This window comes from Alternaria alternata (assembly GCF_001642055.1).
Source record: "Alternaria alternata strain SRC1lrK2f unplaced genomic scaffold CC77scaffold_2, whole genome shotgun sequence".
Classification (NCBI taxonomy): domain Eukaryota; kingdom Fungi; phylum Ascomycota; class Dothideomycetes; order Pleosporales; family Pleosporaceae; genus Alternaria; species Alternaria alternata.
Genome location: NW_017306191.1, coordinates 389509 through 402477, shown reverse-complemented (window position 1 = coordinate 402477; position 12969 = coordinate 389509). Strand labels below are relative to the sequence as shown.

Here is a 12969-nt window from a genome sequence, read left to right as displayed (position 1 = left end):
CGTGGGCTCAGTGCGGAGGTTGAGGTATCGCATAGGTAACGCGAAGCCACAGGGCTGGCCTAGCGTAATTGCCAAGAGTGCGGCCACTAGCCACCAATCGCCCCACGCGTCGCTGTTTCACCTACGCGTTCCACGTCTTCTCAGCCTCGTCTCACAACTATTGCATGTCTGAATTCCCATGTGTGACGTCGTTACGCGTCTCGACATATCACCCTGAGGCTATCGCGCAACGAGGGGCACCACCATCTTCCTCACACAGCTTTGTTGCTACCCCGCCATCATGAGGAGTACCAACCCCGCCACTATGCACTCGTAACCACGACCATACTAACACTGTCTAGCCGTGCTGCAGAGGGTCAAGTCGGCATCCGTCACAGTCGATGGCCAACTGGTCTCCTCCATCGGCAAGGGATTGCTGGTCCTTGCTGCCGTCTCCAAACACGACACTGAGAAGGATGTCGAGGCCATGGCTAGCAAGATACTAAAGGCCAAGCTCTGGGACGATGAATCCAAAGGCCCGGAAGGCCGTGTATGATGCCAGACTTGCCTCTTTTGATTTGAGACTGATTTGTCAAGTGGAAATGCAGCGTGGCCGACATCCACGGCGAAGTTTTGTGTGGTATGTTGAAACGCCGAGACTCTTCTAGTTTGCCATGGTGGCGCCAATACTAGTGATCTTGCTACGAAAAAGGGTATGCTAAGAAATCTCAGTTTCCCAATTCACCCTGTTGGCCTCAATGAATAAAGGAAATAAACCTTCCTTCCACCAATCCGCAAGTGGCGAGGAAGCCAAGACATTATACCAAACCTTCTACAGGAAGGTGGGAGCCCTATATGAGCCTGACAAGGTCAAAGACGGCGTTTTCGCTGCTATGATGGACGTTGCTTTAGTCAATGATGGGCCGGTACGTTGAGATCACACCTCTCTGGACAGCCAAGTGCAACTTGAGCACTACATACCCCGAGTATGTGCCGCAGCCGCCTACACGTGCTAACAAGCACGACTAGGTCACTATTCAAATCGATACCAATCCGCCAAAGATGGATGATACAACTCCAGGTGGCTCGGTTCCGAACGCAGCTACATAAATGACGACAGACGTCAATGACTGCAGGCAGCATGCCAGTTTGCATTTGGACGACATACTAACATATCCGATTTCCCGTATTCAACAACATGACCAAGATCACGCATAAATTCCAGATACCCATGGAACGCCTTGAGTAGAATTCAATACGATCAGCATTCGAGATCACCTACATGCGCCCACCGACAGCATGATATGACACACCACACTACAAGTGTACACTCAGCATCTGGTAGGTTTACCGACATGGTGACCACGATGATCGACGTCAACATGGCTCGACCCAACGGAAATCCAATCAAGTCTCGCGCAATACCTTCCCGAGCTTTCCCGGATCGATCCTCCATTCCATTGCCGTGTCTCTGACGGGAGACTTGCTTAAGCAGCCACAATATACGCGCCAGGTAAATACAACCATCGTCTACGCATGTTGCCCGGCATGGCTGCCCGACTCTACAAGATGTCTGCTTATGTCAGATCTGTCGGCTAGACGGCTTAGGTGTAACTCCACCCCGGAGACAGGGGTTCACAGTATTCTGACACACTGTGCTTCGTTAGCCGACCTGCAGTTGGATTACATCTTGCATACGCCCGACATCACAGCTATCAACAGATTCCGCGAATGATACCACAACCTGCCGCTCAACTGAATACCTGTGCCGTTCCGGGTGGCGAACGCGAGTGGGGTGAGCTTGTAGATGGACTCAAAACTCATTCCTTGATGACTGTTCAACAGGAGGATACTTGGCTACTAGTCGCCACTCCCGTCCGAGCTCGTCGTACAGCTTTCCAGGCTGACGGGTTGTCCGAGACCAACAGTATAATGACTATCATCATTGTCTGCTGACCAATATCTCTCGGAGCCAGAAAAGGTTCCACTGAAGCTAGAGCCTTCTGATCAACGCCACGCGTCTGAAATATGATGCTTCCAAATAATATCCGCATCTCGATTAAATGGTTGGGCGCTTACCTCCAATGAGAGGACATACACCACCCAGGATCGTCTGAAACATATCCTTCCTTAAATTGCGTGCATCGTTGCTGACGGTTGTACGAACGCATGAATAGGTCGTAAGCGGTATGGTCTTCGTCTTCACCCGTGGAGTGGGCCGTGGCCATAATGTTCTTGATACCTTGTCTTACACCTCGGTGGCTCTCTGGCTTATTCTGCACAGGCAGCTTTGTCATGCAGCGACTCTGTTCGTTCTGCAGGTCGTGTTTGCTTGATAGACATACACGACAGTGGGCCGCCTGATCCGTACTTCCCAACTTCTATTTTTGCTCCTGCTTCGTAGTGCGCTCAATCTCCACCGAATCTGTGGCGCTCTTCGGCAGAACGGCTTCCAGTCCTCCTATGACCTTACGCATTTCTTTCTCTTCCATCATCTGAAATGCTTGCGTCGTCTAGCCTTCGATGCTTCTTTCCGGTTCGTCGTCAACCTGGTTTTCTTTTCGCGCTTCTTTACGAACGACATCGCGATTGATCTTGCAAATCGACATCGACATAGCATGCCGTGACGTACACCAGTGATGTATATCAATATCTGCAGCATTCCTCCTCTTTGGATAGCGAATATGCAAACATGGGACAGTATCGCATTCGATCGGGTTGGAGGTCTCCAATAGATCACGGTAGTGTCGCTCTGATATAGTAGAGTGAACAGTGTCGCATCAACCACGCTTAAACGCTCGCTGCGTTTAAGCAATATTTCTGATCCTCACAGATCGTGCCGGATGGATCTCGCTCCCTGGATACTTCTGGTGGGCCCACGAAATGTTCGATCTCGGTCTATCCCAACAAACCAACACACTCCTATCTCCGGCCTTCCCGTACGTCTTCCATGCTCCCGAGGGCTGCGCATCGCTCAGAGTTCTGTATCGGTTTCAGGGAATTGCGTAAAATGCACAATACTGAAAGACAGTGTCTCATCACTGCGACTGAGGTCGCAGCAGATATCCTGTAATATTGATGTGCCGAAGTGATTCGGACTCATTGGGGGCTGCTACCAGACCTTTATATGAGATTCTACCCTTCAAAATTACATCGCTGATGGAAGCATGCTCCCGACTACCATTTGCCCGATTTGGGTTGTAACGTGCGAGGCTTAGTGTATCGAGCTGCATACCGCGGCAAATATGAACGGATTCCACACGCTTACTGAGCATCCAAATGGGAAATTTTCCTGGTCAACCAACAAAAAATCTGATATTGGACTTTCAATCTACCTGGTTGGTCGACCTGGTCTTCTGAGTGCATATCGTGGAATGCCCTCAGTTGCCAGTAGATCATCCGGTATCTTCTTCTTTTGCCTGGCCTTCTTCTGGCCAACTTCAGTAGACCTAGCAGTATCACCATCATCAACTCCCTCATTCTGAACCTTCTTCTTTGGCCGAGCTCTCTTCCTATCGACTATAGTAAATTCGCCCTCACCATCGTCCACTTCTCGTTCCTCGCTCTTTTTATCCTTTGTCTCTTCACAGACCAACAGTCGTTCTTCCCCCTGTCCCGGCTCTGGCTCCGGCTTCTTCGTTTCCTCAAACCAGCTTTTGACAAACACAACTTCTTCCTCTTCTAGAATTCCACACACATCACACGATAGCACTTCGTCCTGTATGGGTTTACCATCATCATCATAGTCCGACCACACCCAGAAGTACTTGCAATACCAGCAAGTGAAGCCTGAGCAGTACTGGTTATCGCGTGGTGTAACAATTGCGTCGGCGCACTCTGCGTCACAGGCGGGTGTGTTACATGTTTGACATGGGCCATTGGGAGAGGCCAGGGTACCGGGGGTGTTGAAGTGGGCGCAAAGGTGGCAGACCCAGCCACGGAGGGGGGTGGCGGACTGCAAGGTGTTAGTGCCCTGCTACGTCTTGATAAAAAAGGAAGCAGGGTTATGGAAAGAGGGACTCACGTCTTGGACTGTTGCTGCAGATTGCTTAACGGCGGATATCTGAGTCCGTTGATCAGGTAGCTCCGGGAGCGCTAGGATGTCTTTTTCTTTCGTATAGTTAGCATGTAAGTAACTGGTGCTATCAGGCGAGATTCTTACTTCTCATGAGATCCATGTGGCCTGCTAGTACTTCCCTTTTGTCAGTTTGAGTAACGTTCTCAGTCCGGGACTAGGAAGAACTATCAGTATTTATACACGTGTATGAGCCACAGAGTTCCTGGCAAGACATGACCACAAGCACGTGGAAGAGTAGAGATCATGCTAGGAATGTCTTGACATGTATTTGCTCTCTTTCCAAGGAGATCTGGAGCGTGATCATGACGTTTCGGGTTCACAATATTTGTCTATAGATACGGTCGGTTGATCCTTTCTGGAACTAATCCCGTCTCGCCTCATTCTCTACCATATCTAAGACGAGCAACATGAACCCGCCATCTACTAGTAAGTTCCTCCATTCAGTTCTTGGTGAAGGAGAGCATCTCGAACTAATCCGCATACAGAGCAAGAAATCCTCGGGCTGTCCAGCAGTTCCAGAGACCGTGCAACATCTGTTGTACGCAATGCTGTAAAAGATGTCCGTACGAAACATCCTAAACAGCGCGGGTGGATCTGTCACCTCTGCTCCCATTACAACAGACCTAGTCCCACCACACCAGGAGCCTTGTGCCGTTGTGGATATGTAGCTTGCCCATCTACAATGCATATTTCTGGAAGAGCCGCTATGCAGCCTGGCGCCTGTTTCTCTGTCCAAAACACGAGTAGAGCTGACCCCAGTTGTGACGGTTGGGTGTGTTTCTTCTGTAACATCTACACTACACGGCCCGCCAACGTCCTTTACTCAGCTTGGCGTCTTATATGTACGACGTGTACGAGTGTAGAGGAGACAGAAGTTATGTTCGTGAAGAGGGTTTGAATGGTGGGCAACGCTGTCACTTGAAGGACGTCTTACGGGTAGTTGACTGTTACCTGGCCTTCTTTCATGCTAGCCATTGGAGTTGTATCTTGGCGGGCGACATAGTTATAATAGCTTCTCGTATCGGAATCTTCGCAAACCTCAGAGCTTTCAGAGAGACTGCTGACGTTCTCCCTACATGTTTGTTGCTTTTGTGTGTGAAACGATATTCCAAATCATGGCGCCGGTCCAGGATCCGGTCCTTGTTCGAACAGTCCTAGCGTAGTCCACAGTCCGCGTCGCGTCGCGCTCGAGATAAACCGTCTCTCTCGTGCTTTGGTGGATAACCTCGGGAAAGAGTGACTTGCTAGGACCATGGGGGTCGTTTTGGCGCATTTTGAAACATGCAATATACAGTTGGACAAAAGTATAGTGATGACGGTCGACACATGTTGGTGTTCTTCCTGACCCACTTAACCCTGATGACGCACCATGACCCACATCCATCAGTGGTTCGGCGTCCTCCTCTCCTTTCTATTCCACGAGCTTTGCAAGTCGGCGTCCAAACAAACAATAGCGACGGTGGTCACAACCGGTCTACACATTTGGTATCCCGGAAGATGCGGCTCTCGTATTGGCATTAGCCAGATGGGGAAATACTCGCGGCGGGTATCGTTCTGACCCTGCATATACATTTCATGAGAATGGTCTAGCGTCAAACCACCTTCGATCTGACATTTATCGCACCACAATATTCCTTTGTAATCACCTCAATGTTACGAAAATACTAACAGAAACATTCATTAATGCAGATTGCACGTGGCCGTCGCGGTCTGGGTGCTTCCCTTGTTGAGTGCGCGCCTTTGACTCTCTTGCTACCATGTGCCGTTGCCGATGGGTGGCGAGTGTGGCCTCTGCTCGCGATCTGGATTGGAGGGTATGCCGTTAGACGGCGTCATGAAGATCGCCAGCTCACAACGGATTGCGCGGTGTCTGGAATCCTATACGCTTGGTTGGCAAGGGAGAACTTGATTGCGACAGCATCGAAGAGTTGGAACATATGGATGGGCTGGATTCGTAGCGCCGAAAGGACGTCTCTCATATACGCAGTCTCCAGTGTCGCATTGCCGCTTACTATACTCGCATTCTTCCTATGGCGTACCTTCGTTAGTAGCAAGAACACAACTGCAACACCGCTCGATATCAGTCGGTGGAGGTCTCAAATAGAGACACCAAAGCCGAAGATCTTCCCTTGCCAGACGACGCATGCTCGTATCTTCCCGAAACGCCATGGCTTCGCATACTCGTACCTCCAGTGTGGATTTCCCATCGTCTCAAGCGGAACGAAATACAGCGGAATAGAGTTTCCGAGTGGAGAAGATCGAACTTTGGGTAGATGGTGGCTACGTGTCAGAGCGGAGGACTATCTGGAGCGAGGCGGTGGCGCTTTTGGTTTCTACTGGAAGCTGAGGACGTACCTGAGAGCTCAACATGTCGAAGATTCCGAATGGGAATATGCCTACTTGGTGACGGCACCACGCTTCTTCGGCTACGCATTCAACCCAGTCTCGTTCTGGTATGTCTACGATCGCGAGCATGAGCTCAAGAAGATGATACTTGAAGTCAACAACACGTTCGGCGAAAGGCGCATGTACCTGCTTGACGGATCAAGCCCTTCCAGCCCGCCACGCACATCAGACTCTGAGCAGACGTCTGGTTCGGAGGGCCAGGAATCGCAAGTACCTGTCGAAGCGAAGTCCAAGTTTACCGATGTCTGGATGAAAGACTTCCATGTCTCGCCGTTTAACTCTAGAAAGGGTTCGTATGCGTTGAAGGCACAAAACCCTTTTCCGTGTGTTGATTACAGGAACCCTATGATCGATAATACTATCACACTCAAGTCTTCCAAGGATCATGGGAAGCTTGTAGCACGCCTTTACTCCACCGGAAAGGCTATCGATACTGACCAGTTGGGCCTCTTCGGAACTATGCGGTTCATTCTAAGCTGGTGGTGGGTAGGGTTCGTTACGTTCCCGCGCATTATCAGCGAAGCTTTCAAGATCTTCTTCAAGAGAAAACTGCATGTGTGGTTCCGACCAGAAGTCCTGACGTCGAGCGTTGGCCGGCTACCCACATCCGCTGAGATGTAAGTACGATGGCATTAATGAATGAACGCGGCTGACAGACCAAGCACACTTTATAAAGTGTTCAGGAACTACCTGCATCGGCTCGTAGAAGAAGCGGAAGTAGATTTTAACATCACGTTCCAAGCCTCGATTCCCAACGTTCCCACCAATATGGTTTGCCCGACACATGTACCCGGTCGAACTCGGCCCAGAAAGAACATGGAGATCCGCGTGCTTACACCAGCATTCTACTCGCGGCTAATTCACTACACGTATACTTCCGAGGCCATCGACCGTGAGTGCGTCTTCACCGACGAACGGAATAGAACTTTGTGGATGTGTCGCCCGCAGCTTCTACCTCTGCTGCTTCCAGAGCGCTCGGCGATGCGCCTCGAAGAGAAGGACACGCCGCCAACGAGAAGGAATAGTCTTGACGAGTTGAGGTGGTGGTTGCTGAAAAAGTTGAGATGTCCGCCAGCTGACCCTGCATACTCGGTAACACCGCAAAGCTCCGCAGTGAACGTTGATGATATCCGTGCCAGACCATTTTCCGAGTTGGACAGGTACGTCAGGGGTTTCTTCGGGCAGCAGTACGCTTGTGAGTACAGAAGGACCGTTACGAAGCTTTTTCTAGCACATCGGTTTTGTTTCGGATTTCCGGAAATAGTCGGCCTGGTGGATTTGGTGATCAGGGTTGTGTTGTGCTATACTGCTGCACAACAGCTGAAGAGCTGGAGTGGGTCGTCGGCGGGCTTATTTTCAGCCAAATGCCTAGAAAACATGGTAACAGGAAGGGATTGGTCTGCATACTCTGATGCACTAGAAGTACGCCAGTTGGATTTGTGGTGGTTGGTAAAGAGCGCCTTGTTGGTGTACTCATGCCACGCGTACGAGTCGTTGAAGGGTTATAGTTAGGCACGCAGATCTTCCATCTCATCTCAACCATCATCGTTATCGTCAGAGTACTGATATATCACCCGTAACGGCAGCAATGACCATTGGTATGCGACGTCGTCACAACCATTTGCCGGGATCGTCGTCGCTGCCGAGCGAGGCTTATCCGAAATATCCCAGACGCAACAATGACAACTCTCACGTGTTTCCGAGCAAAAGCCCTCTAAACGGCGAACACGCCAGCCCGTGAAAGTTGCAGATCAATAGCGGTTCTGGCCTTTTCCGGATAGGATCAACCGAGGTTAAACCCGCGCGACGCTAGCGACACGCGACCCCAGGTTTTAGCATGCGCCTTCACATGCACAAAAGACGAAAGCAAAGTACAAACATCAGCATGTGAAGCTGCAGGCGGTCGCGTGCCGTTGTGTAATGAGTCTCAGGTCCATCGAAATGGGGGTTTGAGAGGGGTTGATAATGAAGATGCAGCTGTGTCTGGAACGAGATGGCATCCTCACCAAGCAATTGGCAAACGTCATCCCCGTCACGGTTCCGCTGGTCCCATCCCCACCCGATCTACACCAGTCATGCTTTCAGAACGTCAATTCCCCTTGGGCCGAGGGCAACTCAAACAACGCTCTAGCATGACTGCCACGCTAGATCTTCTTGCCAGCTTCCTCGGATGCTCCAGTCGGGCCAATGGTGCGCTCAGCCGGTTGTCCCCGAGCTCTTGGGCTAAGAGGTAGAGCTGGGATTGTGCTAACCTTGATGGTAGGAGATGCTGATGCTACACTTATAAGCTTGGCTCCCCAGGTTTGTGGCACGGTAGACCGAGGCTAGAGTGTGTTGTGTCATCGCTGGTCATTTATCAAAAGAGAGGTTTCCCTCGTGCTTTCTTACATCTTTATACCTACCTACTCACTGGACCAAAGGAATCCAACGCTTTGTAATTGACACAAGCTTCATATATCATCTACCAACAACGCAAAGTCTGATCGCGATGTCGAACATTGACGCAGAGGACGCGCAGTTCCAAAAGGAAGTTCAGGAGGTCAAGCAATGGTGGTCAGATTCGAGATGGAGGTTCACTAGAAGACCATTTACAGCAGAAGACATCGTGTCAAAGAGAGGCAATCTCAAGATCACCTACCCAAGCAATCACCAGTCGAAGAAGCTTTGGGAAATTGTTGAAGGCCGCTTCAAGGTATGATAGTCCTTCATGATGCCAGCCATGCGATCTAATCAAATCCAGAACAACGATGTCAGCTTTACATACGGATGTCTCGATCCCGTCATGGTCACACAGATGGCGAAATACTTAGACACTGTCTACGTATCCGGATGGCAAGCATCGTCAACAGCTTCATCAACCGACGAACCAGGTCCTGATCTAGCAGATTACCCCTACGTGAGTCAAGCTCTTGGATATCTATAAGGGAAAGAAAGCTTACATGCCTAGACAACTGTACCCAACAAAGTTGGTCATCTCTTTATGGCGCAATTGTTCCACGACCGAAAGCAACGCGAAGAGCGCCTGACTACTGCAAAAGCCGACCGCGCGAAAGTCGCAAGCGTTGATTACCTGCGACCAATTATTGCGGATGCAGATACCGGACACGGAGGCCTTACGGCTATCATGAAGCTCACCAAGCTTTTCATAGAGAAGGGCGCGGCTGGTATACATATCGAGGATCAAGCACCAGGAACGAAGAAGTGCGGACACATGGCTGGAAAGGTCTTGGTACCTATCAGCGAGCACATCAACCGTCTAGTCGCTATAAGGGCACAGGCAGACATCATGGGTAAGATAACATTAACCAAGTATCGACTGCGAACATAGCTCACATTGCTGCACAGGAACCGACCTACTTGCCGTTGCCAGAACCGACTCAGAGGCCGCTACCCTGATCACATCGACCATAGACCCTCGCGACCACCATTACATCCTAGGCTGCACAAACCCCGCCCTTCAACCGTTGGGCGAGCTCATGTATGCCGCAGAGCAAGCTGGTAAGAACGGCGCGGAGCTCCAGGCCATCGAAGATGCATGGACCAAGGAGGCCAACCTGAAGCTTTACCATGAGGCAGTGATTGACACGATAAATGCTGGTGTACACGTGGACAAGCAGAACATGATCAACGAGTTCTTGGAGAAGAGCAAGGGCAAGAGCAATTCAGAGGCACGCGCCATTGCCGCAGGTCTGACTGGCGTTGATGTGTACTTCAACTGGGATGCCGCAAGGACCAGAGAGGGTTACTACAGATATCAAGGTGGCTGTGAATGCGCCATTAACCGCGCCGTTGCATATGCACCCTACTGCGACATGATTTGGATGGAGTCGAAGCTGCCTGATTTTGCGCAAGCGAAACAATTTGCTGACGGTGTCCATGCCGTATGGCCTGAGCAGAAGTATGTTCCTTCACTCCTGTTTTCATCATCCATGCTAACAATATTGATAGACTGGCGTATAACCTCTCGCCCTCTTTCAACTGGAAAGCCGCCATGCCACGTGAGGAGCAAGAAACCTACATCCAACGCCTGGCCAAACTGGGTTACTGCTGGCAGTTCATCACGCTCGCTGGTCTGCACCAAAGCGCTCTTATGGCCGACACATTCTCCAAGGCATATGCTAAGCAGGGAATGCGGGCGTACGGCGAAATCATTCAGGAACCCGAAGCGGAGAACAAGGTCGATGTGCTTACGCATCAGAAGTGGAGTGGAGCAAACTACGTCGACAATCTTCTGAAGATGGTGTCCGGCGGTGTAAGTTCGACGGCGGCCATGGGCAAGGGTGTCACCGAAGATCAATTCAAGTAGATATTCGTGGCGAATCGTTAATCAGAAGGGCGTTTTACATATGCAAAGTCTTAAGATATTTCCACCACAATTGAACCGTGTTCATTTGCTCTTAACTTGAAAAACACACCCGATAAGATCAGTAATCTACCTTTGCGCATATGTTGTGTAACCTTTCTCTTACTAGTGTTTACCGCTTGGTGTAGACACCGGAAACCGTTTTCTAATATGATACTGCAAAGCCATCCTATATTCTCAACTCACGAGCTGTCTCATCCTTCCCTATTCGAAAATTGACTCCAAAAGAAGGCTGCAGTTATGTTCCCCAGCCCGGCGTACAAGATACGACTTACCAAACCTCTCCCACTACGAAGTTGACCAGAGCTTTGGCTCTCAGCCTACAGTATAGAAGCCATACTCGAGGCTACCGCATGATGCCACCTCAGAAGAACGATTCGAAATTGGTAAAACCTTCCAGAAGCCATAAAATCTTCCCCTCTCGCAGATAACTTTCATAGGCAACCCAATCGCTCAGAACCCTAACAGAGAGTAATCCCTACTTCTACGGCCGATGCGCTTCTGCAGATATGAACATATTCGAAGCCTCCATAGGGAGCAAGCGGCCGAACATGTCGAGCGATATTGTAACGGTGACGCGAACCAGAATGGACAAGCTATACATGTGCCACATGTACTCGGCAGCGGTGGACGGGAACTTCGTGTCCCAGCTCATCCTTTAGGCGGGGTTCAGCTCCAATTCAACGCGCCTTACAGTTTTGCATGGACAGAAGGCAGATTTACACCGGACGATATCCTATATCAGAAGGAAAGTGTTGGGTTTCTTTAGGATGATACCATGACACTGAAGCTTGATGGCTCTCGCTTTGCGCTTAAGCAGAGGACGAATTGTCATTTTCCCCTCGCTGAAGGGTGTCTGTGGTTTCATGTGATGGGTTCGGAGGAGGGTCACAGCCAAGTAATGAAGAGTAGACTCTGGTACAGCATACGGAGGCAGTTCGACGCTCTAACCACGAGGATCGACAATATCGCCCGCTTCGCATTGGGCCATGTAGTTCAGGGATGTCATAGGAAGAAATCGCGTAGTACATGTCCGCATGCGCTATCTCAAGACACTCATCCTGACAGTATGCCACTACTTCTCTGCAGCTGCTAAACCCTCCCTTATCCCAATCGTGACTCGGAATCCTGCGTACCGCACTGAAAATGCAATCTTCCTCTCTGGACTTGACCTCCCAATAGCCGTCGTATCAGAGCTGTATGAATATCTCTCTAATACGCCTTCTACGCTATTGATCAGGCTCTACCCGCATTATTATGTGCCGATATGGGCGATTGCAGCCGACATCACGTTTCCAACGGGGCCCGCTGCTATCATCTGCACCAAGGTATTTAGTTATTTGTGGCACAAGTAAGGAAAAATTATTCAGTCGAATAATTGGACCTCGCGAGTTGGTAGGAGGCTAGAGGGCATCAATACGACATGGCTAGAAGAGGGAATAGCATAAAACAAAGAACCAAGGAACAACTTCTGCCATGTCGCTAGCCAGTGGAGAAAAGGTCTGGCTTTCTATGCGCGGTAGAACTTGTCTAGCCGAGTTGCTCCTTTAACGTCCTCGGATAGTTTTGCCTCGGTTTGACTTTCCCTTCTCATTTAACGGTTTTCTATCAAGACATGTTCTAGTAGGACCATCTTTTCCCCAGGATTGAATTGTACCTAGCCTACAACCTTGATGTGAAGTATTCCGATCGAAGCGTTGGAAGTTCGGTATATGAGATTAACCTTACATTGCACCTTCTTAGCTCCTGTTGCTGCTATTCAGCGCTTCCAAGGCTGTCAAGGCCACGTCCAAGAACCATGAGATCTTGGGTACTTGCCCAAGCCGCCATGGTGCCGCCAAGAGGACAACATGGTGCTCTGAGATATATATGCCGCGCATCCCCCGTCGTCAGATATCATCTTCATACATATCAATTGTCTTCGAAGCGCCTTCCTGAGGTGGTTTTGTCTTCTCGCGTTTTCTTGGGTTGTAGAGCAATGAGATGCTCTGGTGTCATCAGTAATCAGCTGCTCCGTGCGCCACCAGCTAGAGCCCCCGTTTTCCAGGGACCTCGGCGGCCGCGTGCCGTGCTTTTGGCCGTCGACTACGACATGCGAATCTACACCAAATGACCTGCCCGAACCGCACGACATGGAAATCCT

The 12969-nt window shown here is 50.2% G+C and overlaps 5 protein-coding genes across 5 annotated transcripts; 3 read left to right on the top strand and 2 right to left on the bottom strand.

Annotated features, from left to right (window-relative positions):
* Positions 1 to 280: 280 nt before the first annotated feature.
* On the top strand, positions 281 to 1089 carry CC77DRAFT_1056868 (D-tyrosyl-tRNA deacylase; the record flags this gene model as incomplete). Its single annotated transcript, XM_018527950.1, has 5 exons — positions 281 to 287; positions 342 to 529; positions 577 to 619; positions 712 to 905; positions 1009 to 1089. The coding sequence occupies 5 exons, from the start codon at positions 281 to 283 to the stop codon at positions 1087 to 1089; spliced, it is 513 nt and encodes a 170-aa protein (XP_018390485.1).
* Positions 1090 to 3310: 2221 nt separating this feature from the next.
* CC77DRAFT_1004727 (hypothetical protein) lies at positions 3311 to 4157 on the bottom strand (the record flags this gene model as incomplete). Its single annotated transcript, XM_018523294.1, has 3 exons — positions 3311 to 3934; positions 4004 to 4089; positions 4142 to 4157. The coding sequence occupies 3 exons, from the start codon at positions 4155 to 4157 to the stop codon at positions 3311 to 3313; spliced, it is 726 nt and encodes a 241-aa protein (XP_018390484.1).
* Positions 4158 to 5998: 1841 nt separating this feature from the next.
* On the top strand, positions 5999 to 7975 carry CC77DRAFT_927042 (hypothetical protein; the record flags this gene model as incomplete). The annotated part of the gene is made up of 2 exons (XM_018533969.1): positions 5999 to 7080; positions 7126 to 7975. The coding sequence occupies 2 exons, from the start codon at positions 5999 to 6001 to the stop codon at positions 7973 to 7975; spliced, it is 1932 nt and encodes a 643-aa protein (XP_018390483.1).
* A 976-nt stretch (positions 7976 to 8951) lies between these two features.
* On the top strand, positions 8952 to 10769 carry CC77DRAFT_926396 (isocitrate lyase and phosphorylmutase; the record flags this gene model as incomplete). Its single annotated transcript, XM_018533923.1, has 5 exons — positions 8952 to 9155; positions 9204 to 9359; positions 9411 to 9753; positions 9809 to 10361; positions 10412 to 10769. The coding sequence occupies 5 exons, from the start codon at positions 8952 to 8954 to the stop codon at positions 10767 to 10769; spliced, it is 1614 nt and encodes a 537-aa protein (XP_018390482.1).
* A 173-nt stretch (positions 10770 to 10942) lies between these two features.
* CC77DRAFT_1016075 (hypothetical protein) lies at positions 10943 to 11841 on the bottom strand. Its single transcript, XM_018524152.1, has one exon. The coding sequence runs from the start codon at positions 11479 to 11481 to the stop codon at positions 11311 to 11313; it is 171 nt and encodes a 56-aa protein (XP_018390481.1). The 5' UTR covers positions 11482 to 11841; the 3' UTR covers positions 10943 to 11310.
* Between the last annotated feature and the right edge of the window lie 1128 nt (positions 11842 to 12969).

What these genes read in the sequence shown, in the direction of transcription:
- CC77DRAFT_1016075 (XM_018524152.1), bottom strand. Translation starts at nt 11,481, where the DNA reads ATGAGCTGGGACACGAAGTTCCCGTCCACCGCTGCCGAGTACATGTGG.